This window comes from Leptodactylus fuscus, chromosome 1 (genome assembly GCF_031893055.1).
Source record: "Leptodactylus fuscus isolate aLepFus1 chromosome 1, aLepFus1.hap2, whole genome shotgun sequence".
NCBI classification, from domain to species: Eukaryota; Metazoa; Chordata; class Amphibia; order Anura; family Leptodactylidae; genus Leptodactylus; species Leptodactylus fuscus.
Window position 1 is genome coordinate 194,401,467 of NC_134265.1, and position 12,394 is coordinate 194,413,860.

At 41.3% G+C, this 12,394-nt stretch overlaps 1 protein-coding gene across 1 annotated transcript in view; it reads right to left on the bottom strand.

Moving 5' to 3' along the window:
• The window catches only part of HAUS8 (HAUS augmin like complex subunit 8), a 60,276-nt gene that overhangs the window by 40,074 nt on the left and 7,808 nt on the right, over window positions 1-12,394 (bottom strand). Inside the window, exon 2 of the mRNA XM_075281622.1 lies at window positions 10,111-10,187. Coding sequence (XP_075137723.1) covers window positions 10,111-10,187 — 77 coding nt within the window. The remainder of the gene's footprint in view (window positions 1-10,110; window positions 10,188-12,394) is intronic.

Here is a 12,394-nt window from a genome sequence, read left to right on the forward strand (position 1 = left end):
GAGGAAAAACCCAGCGGTTTAGCACTTTTGACGTTCACTGTACATAAAACTATTAGTAGACCGGGCATTTTCAGACACAGGGATACCTAATGTGTATGTTTCACAGTAATGTTATACTTTTATATGTATTCTAGGGAAAGGAGGTGAACTTTTATTTATTTTATTTTTTATTATATTTTTTTTTTAGTTTTTTTTTTTTTTACTATTTTATTATCCCCCGCCTAGGGGGCTTGAACCTGCAATCATTTGATTGCAAGTCCCATAGACGAGGGAGATTCTATACATTACTATCGCGGAGTGTCATAGACCAGCCGCGATAGTAATATATAGCTATGACAGGCCTGGGAGCCTTCATTAGGCTCCCGGCTGTCATCGGAACAGGTCGGCTCCTGCGGCCTCGCCGTGCAGGAGCCGGCCTGCATCACTAAAGGTATGGGGCCGGTGGGGACCGGCCCCGGGGCTAACTAAGGGCTAGTTCACACGTGAGTATAAGGGGAGGTTTTTGACAGCGGCTTTCGCGTCCAAAACCTCCCCTTATAATGGTGGTCCATGGAGACCGCCGGGCTTTTCTCCGCTAGCGGCGGGCTGCTGCTAGCGGCGGGCTGCTGCTAGCGGAGAAAAGCAGCGACATGCTCTTTCTTCAGGCGGAAGCCGCGCGGGCTGCGCCGCACGGCTTCCGCCCGGCTGCAGCACCCTCCATGTTGGCTCATTCATTTGAGCCGACAGCGGAGGTGAAAGCCGCGACCGCGATGGTCGTGGCGGGCGGGTTTTGACAAGAGAGAGACGCGGCTCGCCGCGTCTCTCTCTGTGTCAAAACCCGCGCGGGCAGTTCACGTGTGAACTGACCCTAACTGCCGGGACCTGCGGAGGAGGAGCGGATTTACAGCATGCCACCGCTGGTTTTCTTCAGCGGCAGGAGCGTGGTAATCTGCAAGCCCCGGCAGCTAAGACACTCCCCGGCATCTGCTGTAATAGACCGGCAGATGCCGGGGACTGTCTTAGCCGCCGGGGCCTGCAGATTGTCACGCTCCTGCCGCTGCAGAAAACCAGCGGTGGCAGTAGCGCGGCCATGCTGCAAATCCGCTCCTCCCCCCAACATTCGGACTATAAGACGCACCCTCATTTTCCTCCGAAATTTTGGGGGAAAAAACGGTAGGTTTGGCTAAAAAAACAAAACAAAAAAAACACAGGCAGTAAAGTCCGCAAATGAGCCTGACGTGTCAGACTCATCTCTGCTCTTTTTCTTGTAGCTTCTTTCTTTGGATTTCTGACAGAGAACACTTCAAGACAAGCAATCTTTCCTGCTTTTTTATGGAATTTGGTAGAATTATATATTATACATATATACATGCGCACACACACACACACACAAATAAAAATATGCACGCATACATAAACAGTATATGCTCCACAGTGGTCCCTGCACAGTATAATGCTCCCCAGTGGCTACCGAATAGTATAGTATGTTCCACAGTGGCCCCTGCACAGTATAATATTCTCCAAAGTGCCCCCTGTACCATATAATATGCTCCACAGAGGCCCCAGAATAGTGCCATATGCTCCAAAGTGGGGCAAGCACAGTATAATATGGATTGTGAATTCGTAGTCCATATTATCCCCTTCCCGCAGCAGGCATTTTTCGATTTTTGTTTTCCATTTTTAACTCCCTCCCCCGTATGGGAAAAATATTTTTAGAGATTTGTAAAGCAGGCGTTTTTGGACACAGGGATACCTAACATGTATTTGTTTCACAGTATTCCAGTACTTTATAAGTGTTCTAGGGAAAGGGGAGGTGATTTGAAAAGGAGATAGATAGATAGCAATATAGATAGATAGCGATCTACTCAATGTAGATTTAAAAGTCTCCCATTTAATCTCTATTTTATTATCTGACAATAGTGGTATCCAGTCTAAAGGCCCCTTAGTGAACACAGGCACTGAAGGGGCGGATTATGGCACAGAATCCACGTCAATCTGCCCCTCACAATGGTGGTCTACGAAGACCGGTAGCATTCTTATTTCCGCTTACGGCAAAAAAAAAAAAAAAAGCGAGCCGTCCTTTCTTCAGGCAGATTCCGCGGCTCAACCAGTCCGCCTCGCGGCAGCAACCTCCGTGATTGGCCCATTCATTTGAGCCTGCTCCGGAGGAAGAAGCTTCAACAGTCGTGGCAGACGGATTTTGGCCTGAGCGTTGCGCGGCTCCCCCCGTCACTCTCGGTGCCAAAATCCGCCCTTCCGCCCCCGTGTGAACGGGGCCTAAATCCTGAACTGTGGCCATTAACATGAGTATTGGATTTTTAAATTTAATTTAAATCATTCTTTCCCATGTGATGGATAAAAAATAAATCCACAAAATTCAGGGAATGCTGCAGATTTCCAATACGTAGACTTAATTCCACAGCAAATCTATAGTATGTCTAAACTAGGGGAGCTTGAAACTCTAAATATTTTCTCATGCAGCACATAAAGCTTACCACATGGTGGCAGAAACTCATCACCTATTAAAGGGCAAACATCCTGGTGTTAAGAATTATTCACAGAAATCTGCCAACACAACCATTACAAAGGGCTTTCCTTTCTGTCCATTTGGTAACTGTGGATACTTCCTGATAAACAAGTAGCAAAAAATACCATGTATGGCTTTGTGTTTTCTTTATTGCAGAGTGCACTTTGTACTTTTAATTTCCTGAATACAGTATAAAGCTGGGATCACACTACCGTTGTTAATGTATGTTGCTGTCATCCATCACAGAGTAACGGTGGCGGACATTAACTTTAGAGAGTAATGGACACAGACTGAGCCCCCTTCATCTGTGCCCGCCTTCCATTAACATTAATGTAAACAACACAACAGACACTGCATGAAGGACTTTTTCTTCAGTCAGTAAAGTAAAAAAAGAAGATGGAAGTAAGCTTCCATGATTTTTATACTGGGGTGAATGCACATGGACAAGAGATGATGGGGGTTCCGTCAACATCTGTCATTTAAATGGGTTGGCCACTTTCAGATCAATATTGAGAGACCAATTTTATGGATTGTGTAATAAAAAGCTGTACAATTTTCCAATATACTTTCTGTATCAATTATTCATGGTGTTCTAGATCTCTGTTTGCTGTCATTCTATCTGCTTACTCCCAGAGAACAAAACAAAACAAAAAAAAAACAAAAAAAAAAAACCAGTCCATGGTCATGTGATTACTGTGTTGTGACTATGGTATAACGAGCCGTGCATCTGTGTCTATCACATGACCCTGGACTGATTCTTATCCTTATTACAAGGGTTGTGAAGTCTTTCACCAGAACCCAACTTGCAGGTAGTAGGTTAGGGTCACTTGAATCTAATGATCCTTTTCCCTTGTGAATCATATAGCCTCTTTTGCTGACATATCACGGTTTTTGTCAATATGCAAATTAACTCTTTGGAGCAAGGGCATATCCCTCATTGCTCCAAAGAGGTAAATGGCAAATTTCTCGTTGCTACAAAGAATTAATTTGCATATCAACAAAACAGTGATATCTCAGCAAATAAGGAACAGAGTCACAAGGGGAAAGGACAGTTTGATTCAGGTGACAGTAACCTATCAATCTGTAGGCCGAGTTGTTATGATGGGTACTGGTGACAGACCATTTTAAACTAACCCCACCATATATCTATAATCTGTGGGGGGGTTTATTTTAAAGTCTTACCCTCCTACTGCAAGATCTAATGCAATGGGCTTCTTATAATGACTATAACCAAGTCACAGACCTAAATGCTGATTGTTCTCAAATGCATGAAAATATGAAACTATCTTCTGCAGCAAGATTTTTTTTTTTAGTCTCAAAAGAAAAACTAAGTGCCTTAATAAAGATGAAGACCAAGATGATAAAATAGAAATGCTGCTATAAAGATATTCAACTATTTCAGTAGCAGTGCAGCAGAAAAAAAGTCACTGAAGTTGCTGAGCACTGGGTTAAGTCACTGTTTAAGGCTAGGGCTACACAGAGACATTGGCTGACAATACTGTCGCATACCCAAAGATCGCCAGGTTGCCATGCCTCTTTCATTAAATGTTAGTAAATGAAGTAGCACTACAACGGCAATTTCTAGTTGCAAGAAGATTGAATACTGACCGTGACAGTTGCAATACTTACAATTCCCCAGTACTGGCTAAAGCGGTCACGAACAGTAGGACCGAGCTGCACTGGGAGACACCGGAGCGACTGAGACAGGAGATCATGTTTTTGTTTTTTTACCTTACCTGGCCTAATATATATTTTTATCCTGGACAACCCCTTTAATGTTATCATTATCCAGCTGTGATTGAAGATGATGAGGGTGTTCATTATATACTCCGCTATCATATCCACTTCCTCCATAAATAATTTTATGCCATTGTTTATTGCCATTGTGCGCTGATCTTGAATTTTGAGTACAGGCAGAGGCCCCATCCTTTTAACCCTGGTGCACTACAGGAGGCCCTGTACGCTGGAATTAGTTTCCTGGTGTGAGTTCTAGTAAATCAGACAATCAAAGACAGCAGGGTCCAACTGATCTCTGTTCCACTCACTTTTCACAAAAGGCAAGCGGTGCCTTTTTTCCCCCTTAAACCACCTTGCTATGTGCCAAACAGTTAAATCTAAGGGTACTTTCACATATATCAGTGGCATTAGTATCAGTTTTTCTATCCCTTAGTCATTATAGCTGATGCCAAAATGGATGCGAAAATGCATCGATTGTCATTAGGCTTTTTTTATTTTTGAAGATTTCTACTCTAAAACCATAAAGTTGTCATCAGTTTTTACCATTATGTTCCACAAGAGATGACAGGCCGCCAAGGCCAATAGCGTAGGGATACTCAACTACTTTTAGTAGAGGTCAGAGTTAAACAAGCCCAGTATTCACAGTGTTTTTCAGACAAAAAGACACACCCCAGGTTTAGACAAAAAAAATAAATAAAATTAGGATTAGGTTGGGGGGGGGGGAGGGGACTTTAATGGCAATATTCTGATGCTGGGTTCACGGTTTCGCTGCAGAGTACATAAAACGCTCACCGGCGCACACGGCCGGAGACTTTTCAAGCCCATTCAAATGAATGGGATTGAAACATGCCGGCAGGTTTCCGTCTCCTGCCCCTGTTTTGTGCAGGTAACGGAAACCTGCAGAATGGAGACCGGGCGCAGATGTGAACGAGCCCTGAGTGGTTAACGTGTCATCCTGCTAATATTATAAATGTGATGGATGTTTGTGTGTTTGGATGTTTTTTTTTCCTCAATCACACAAAAATGGCTGAACGGATTTGGCTGAAATTCGGCACATAGATCGATAGGAACCCCGATTAACATATGGGCTACTTTTTATCCCAGTAAATGATGTCACTACATGACTGTTAAGCATGAATTTACACACACACACTATGTTTGAGGACCTTTGATGACATCACAGGCGCTTCAGTCGTCCCATAGGATCATGCTATGTGGTGGGCGGAGCTAAATGCTAATTTGGGGGTGGAGCTAAACAGGAGGTAGTCACAGTTTAAAAGCATACACTGTATGTACTTTATATACCACTATATACTACTGTATGTACTCTATATACCACTATATACTGCTGAATACACTGTATGTACTCTATATACCACTATATACTACTGTATAGATGTAGCAGAGCCGACGCAAGTGGATCACCGCCGACCACATTTCGCTAATTATAAAAGCGGCTCATCGCCAACAACAACCTGCAGACGAAGTCGTGGGCAGAAGCTAGTTAGACTATACAGGGGGACACAAATGTGGCAATATACACCGCACTGTGTGGGGAGCACCAATGGGCCATTAGTGTCCCCATACATAATTTATATTAACAGCAGAAAATTCACTTCCCACGCGCTGTGCCCAAACCCTGATCCCTTACAGTAAATGGCAGGAGGGATGGCAATCATCCCTACTGCCTGCACAAGAGGTCCAAGTGTGAAGGCAGCAGAGAGGATTACCAATCCCTGCTGCAGCTTGGAGGGGGACTATGGGCAGGAGATGAAGGTTTCTCTTGGCCACTGTTATAATGATAGTATTGGCAGGCTGGGATCCAAACAGCTGGTGGCACCCTACTCCGATAGAGTATTGAAGCCAGCAATCGCAGGCTTCACTACTAGATGAGTGGGGATTCGGGCCACAGCACCTACAGGAGGAACTCTCGAGCACAGCTTTACTACTGTAGATGGACAGTGCAGAACGCTGCAGAAATGTTAATGGTACCAGAAGAAAAAAATGCTGAAGGTAACGTTTTTGCATCCGGTTGATACACAGATCCGATGCCAGAATTGATGCCTTTAAAACTATAAGATGTGTTCTGGCATCAGTTTCCCGCTGGCTGGTGTGCACCACTTCGGAGGGAAACTGATTGTAAGAACATATATATGTGAACGCACTCTAAGTCGTCTTCTCCAGTCCCACTCCTAACTACAAAATTGTTTAACACACTGCATTTCCCCACACTGTATATTCTTTGTATCTACATTTACAATCTTTCTAAGTCTAATTAAGATGCTTCTATCTGTCCAACCTCTCCCCACAAAATAAAACCTTCTCTTCCTGCCTGGGCCCTTTATGATGCAAAGCATTTTTGCAAAGTTAGAGTCAAACTCCGTTCACTCTAGTTTCTAAATGATGCTTTTCTGGCACATAACTTTTCTTATGAATATTATTTGTTTGAAGCCAAGGCTTTTGGACCATTATTGAAGGTTATTTGTAACTGTTGTTTTGTTTTAATGGTTACAATACATATAATTTATAGAAAAATGTGTAGTCCGGCAACTCTTCCGATGGTAGATAAAATTTAACTTTTAATAGATATCATAAAAATGACCAAATCATGATAATTGCAAATGAAAAAACAAAAAAGAAGAAAAAAAAAAAAAAAAAAAAAAAAACTTCAATGCGTTTCGGAACTCCATTGTTCCTTTTTCAACGCATATCTCTATTGTTCCTTTTTCAACGCATATCTCTGGTAAGTAGTGTGTCTCTTATATGCATCGTTAATCATATACGTCATAACCATATGAGTTTGTTCTTCATTAAACATAATTCGATGCACCTGCGTTTTACCTTGACATTCACATTACCAAAACTGACAACACACATAGGATTTTGATGCTATATGTTACCAGTAATAGTGTGTTATTTAGTGTATAAGTTGTTAAGACTCTATATATTATTCTGTCTGTATTTGTCATGCACAAGTTCTTTTTTGAGGTGTATTAATTAATAAAATGAATATTTGATATATAAGCCCAGTTATATACATCAGTGAAGCCCCAGGGTAGCTGCTGGGGACTGCTAGAGCCAAATAATTTAATACTATATTTTTCCAATCTTCCATCTATATTAGTATTATATAGAGGAATAGCACTGTATACCAGTCTATGTCCCATTTTGTATTGCAATTAGAGATGTACATTTTAGACTATTGCAAACATGCAAGGTTCTACTGAAAAGTCAGTATAAGTGATATGATAAATAAAAGCCTTTACATACTATTGAGTTTATATGTATTTTGCAGTTTTTAACATTGCTCATACTTTTTTTTTTTTTTTTTTTTTTTTAAATACTTCTCTGCATGTTTAAAGCCAACTTTTATTTCTCCAATAACAGAGAAACAAGATGACTGGTACTTTCAGACAATCATTTTTGAGGTTTTTGAGGGATATGCTTTAAAAAAGCCTACTATTAAGTCAATTTATTTATTTATTATTTATTTTTTATTTGGGGGGGGGGGGGGCGACTTTTATGATGATCATTGTTTGGAAAAATGAGCTGTATAGAAAGGTACAGAAATTTATTTTGCAAAAGTAGTAAAACAAAAAAACAAAAAAAAACAAAGAAGAACAAAAACAAACAAACAAAAAAAAAAAGTACAGTGTTACAGTCATGACTTTTTCCGGGGGGTGAAGGAGCTGTGTAAGGGATTATTTTTGCAAGGCCATTTTATTTTATTTATTGGTACCATTTTAGGGCTCATTCACACGGGGTTTCGCATGAACACATTCCATTGCGGCTTTCCTCTCCAGATTAGGGCAAAAAGAATGGATCTAGTCCAGAGGGTGGTGTCGCGAGGTGGACGCCACGGCTGAACCAGCCGTGGAATCTGCCTGAAGAAAGGAGAGCTCGCTTCCTTTTTCAGCAAGCGGGAACAAACCGCTTGTGGAAAAAGGAAATGACTAAGGAAATGACTGGCTGCCACTGATTTCAATGGGAGGCGGCAGGATTTTGAAGTGGATTCCGCATCAAAATCCTGACTATTTTGCCACATGTGAACTAGCCCTTGGAGGTACAGAAGATCACTTGTTTTTTTTATGGAGGTCACACATCATATAAAGTAAACAAACAATAAAATTGGCATTGCTGTTAGTTATTTATCCCACAATGTGTTTGCTGACTATTTTTATAGTCCAAAACCAACGAAAAAGAACAAACACAGGCATCTTGTTTGCACCTTACCAGCTGTGTCACAGGCTCTATCTATCTGAACCCACTTTCTCGCTAATCCCTACATACAATGCTTCCCATCGTATGCGATCAAGGCAGAGGAAAGTTTTTTTTTCCCCCTCTCTCCTTCCTTCTCATTAGGTCTTGAGTGAAGGCTGCAGGAAAGCTTTAAAAAAAAAAAAAAAAAAGTAAAAAAGACTGCCAATATGGAGGACTTTGTTAAGCAATTTGGGCAGCTCATCCTTCAGCAACGACAAATTAAAGGGGCTCCATCACTAGGAAAAGTCATTTTTAACTAATCACATCCTTGCATAGCCTTTAGAAAGGCTATTCCTTTAGTATGCACATTGCCTCAGTGGTTTCTGAATAAGTCCGTTTTTATTCATATGCTAATTAGACTGGTGCACGATGCATCCCTTTGCTATTGTTTTTTTTTTTCTTTTTTTTTTTTTATGTAGATTGTGAGCCTCATATGGAGCTCACAATGTACATTTTTTCCCTATCAGTATGTCTTTTTTGGAATATGGGATGGAAATCCATGCAAACACGGGGAGGACATACAAACTCTTTGCAGATGGTTTTTTGCCCTTGGCGGGATTTGAACACCAGGACTCCAGCGCTGCAAGGCTGCAGTGCTAACCACTGAGCCACCGTGTGGCCCCATCCCTTTGCTATTGTTTCCTATGAGCACAGCACAGGCTGCTGCTGCTGACTTCCTGCTTCCTGTTTGCATACACATAGGAGATAATAGGAGAGACGAGTGCTGCTGGGAACTTCCTGTGCTGGCTGGAAGCTCATTAGCATATGAATAAAACGGACTTATTCAGAAACCACTGAGGCAATTTACATACTAAAGGTAGGTGTGGAATAGCCTTTCTAAAGGCTATACAAGGATGTGATTAGTTAAAAATTACTTTTCCCAATAATAGAGCCCCTTTAATATATTCTATCTGAAGTTACACAATGGCCTTGCCTCCACAGCCACATTCACAGCCAGATCCTTATATTCTTAGGCAAAAGATATGTTCTCGATATCAAATTATTGTCTTTACAGCAAATATTGCAAATTGTGCTTTTTAATAGTCACAATAGAAAAGTTGATGACCATTCATAAGAATACAGTAAAATTATTTTAAGGGCTAGTTCACACGGAGTTCAGTGTGTACACATTCTGTCACAGGTGCCAAGCACTGGCATCCCATAGCGGCATTCTGCATCGGATTAGGCCCAAATGAATGGGTCGGATCCTCACGCCGTGGCTGACTCAGCTCGGAATCTGTGGCAAGCGAGCCTTTGAAGTCAAATGGAGCCATTTTTTGCAGCGGATTTTGAGGCGGATTCCGCGTCAACATCCGCTGCCAACTTCCCCTCGGGTGAACAAGCCCTAAATCAGCATTGTGTGAACTGACAATTGTTGGATAATCAAATCTTTACAAATCAAAACAGAAAAAAACTCAAACAGAAAAAGTCCAAAAGTAGGTTATATATTTGATCTAGACTAAACATATGGCAGAGAACCAACCAGATCCCTCTTTCTCCAAATCAGATTCTGATGGCCATAAATAAATAAAAAGCCAGGAAAAACTCTTTCATATATAAAACCGTTAAAAAAAAAAAAAAAAAAAAAAACACAAAAAACTACTGACCTTTGACTTTTTTCAGAGCTGAATCACCACTACTACTTCCCGAGTTATTCTGTGATCCATTTTCCAATGAATTTGAACTGTAACATAAAAAGATGACTTGATAAGACAGGATGGTTAAACTGTATGGGAATCCTAGCTAGGGAGCAAAGACTGTGGACTACAATTTGCCATTATCCATGTGGCCTTCAACTGGAAAAAAGATGATTCGAGAATTGAGGAAGAAATTTCTTTTTTGCAGAGTTTGCAGACACTAATTAAGCCTTCAATGAGACCCTCTCACTGCACATACTGTACATTTTTTACCCAACACTTCCACTTGTTATTGCATGAATACGTGTGGTGGGTTCGTATAGCCTTGGCACATTATGCATCAAAGCTGTTATCAGCTTTCAAGTAATACAAGAACCATTTCTCCAGGTTGTATAAATCTGAAGATACAGTAATCTGAAGTTACAATCCTCCCTTTGGCAAGTGCTACAGTGTTACATACCGGCAATACAAATGTATATAGATTTCTCTTACAAATGTTCAGTTAGATGGTTGCTTGTTTTCTAGTAAAAGCAAGTTAGACTGGTGAACATTTTTGTAATATACTTATTTATCCTACACAATAGCAAACTTTAAGATTACTCCTCAATTTTAAATGGGTGGAGTAAAATTTTTGGGCGTTTCACCCATCAGCTGTTTGCACAGGACTACAGCTCCTGGCATGGTTTACAAGAAAAGTACAGAGTTCTATGCAGCTGTCCCAAAATAGCTGACTAACCTCTATTTTACTGGCGCAAATCACAGGCTGCAAACAATCTTACATTTCTAGCATTCTCTAGCAACAAAACACATGAAAAGCATTCATTTAACAAAATATAATCTCCACACACTTCAGTAATGCTAAAAATCAATTTGGGGCCATTTTACCAGTGAATATATCAATTTCAAGCCAAAGTTGCTCACCAAAGCAGACAGATGATCCAGTTTGTGATGCCACACTTTTGTAGCAGCCCGATATAGGAAGACCTGGAGGCTGCAAGTAGTAACCCTACAACACTTTTCAAGGGTCAGTGCAGTGAAGAGGGTGCCTGAAGTATGTATGATGGTGGTGGTGGTTTTGATAGAGGGCAATAGTGTTGGGGGAAAAAAAGTTACCAACAACAAATAAAATAAAATGGGATTGATTGTTGCACTGTTTCAAATTGTCCAGTCCTTCTGTTTGGCAGTCTTGCAGTGGAATTCCTCACCGGCTGTGACATCCCAGATCCCTTCCTTAGGTCGCTGATAGACTTCACTGATAACCTGTAGCAGAGACTTCCACTGGAAGACAACAATGGAGCTGCAGGACTAGACTGCACTGGAAGGCATTGGAGCTCCGGGGACAGGGAAGATTTTTTTTTCACCTCCCCCAGCATAATTAAAAGAAATAGAATTTTAGCCTGATAACCCCTTTAACAGCAAATAAATCCACAGTAGTGTTAAATACTCACTGTTACTTTGTGCCCCCTTTGATTGATTTTATTTAAAATCTCCGTGTTTCAGCAGCTTTGACTGCTGCCTCCTCTTCTCACATCCTGTATTCTTCAAACAGTTACAGGAGTAGAGAACTTATTTAAAGAGGTATTCCCACGTCACATACTCACCAGTCTTTACTGCTGTAAAATCTTCTTTCTTCCTGGTTTCTTGCATCATTTGGTGGGCAGGGCTTCACATGCAACCTGCCGTTTAGCTCTGCCCCCAAATTCGTGTGTAGCTCCACCCACCCATATTGGACTATGAAGTACAGGCAGCAGCAACTCCATTCTGTGTTACATACAGAGACTGCCTGTATTGAATTAGCTAACCTGATAACTGGGAGAACAGAAGAAATGAAAGCAGCTCCTCTCCCCTATCTGACAGCAGGGAGGTAGGTCACATGGTGTAGACACAGGAATAGCTAGAAACACAGGCTCGCTCCCTGCACTTAGCCCCTCCTCCCTCCCCCTGAGAGCAGCAGATACATCACTTGACTTTTGAGCAGATGAATCAAGGGCTGTGTCAACAATGAATTGAATAAAGTAAGATAGTGGACAAACAAAGCAATTTTGCTGAAGCAGTGTATTTAGGAAAAGTCTTACATCCACACCAACAAGCAGTATAGATAGGATCCTTGTGATGGGACAAGCCCTTTAACGCCCAAGAATGCTTCCCAAAAATGTGCAAAGTCAAAAATTAAATTTTTAAAGAAAGAAATATGCCATATCAGTGCTCACTATATTGTTCACACTGTGTCAAAAGAGACACACACCCCTTGAAC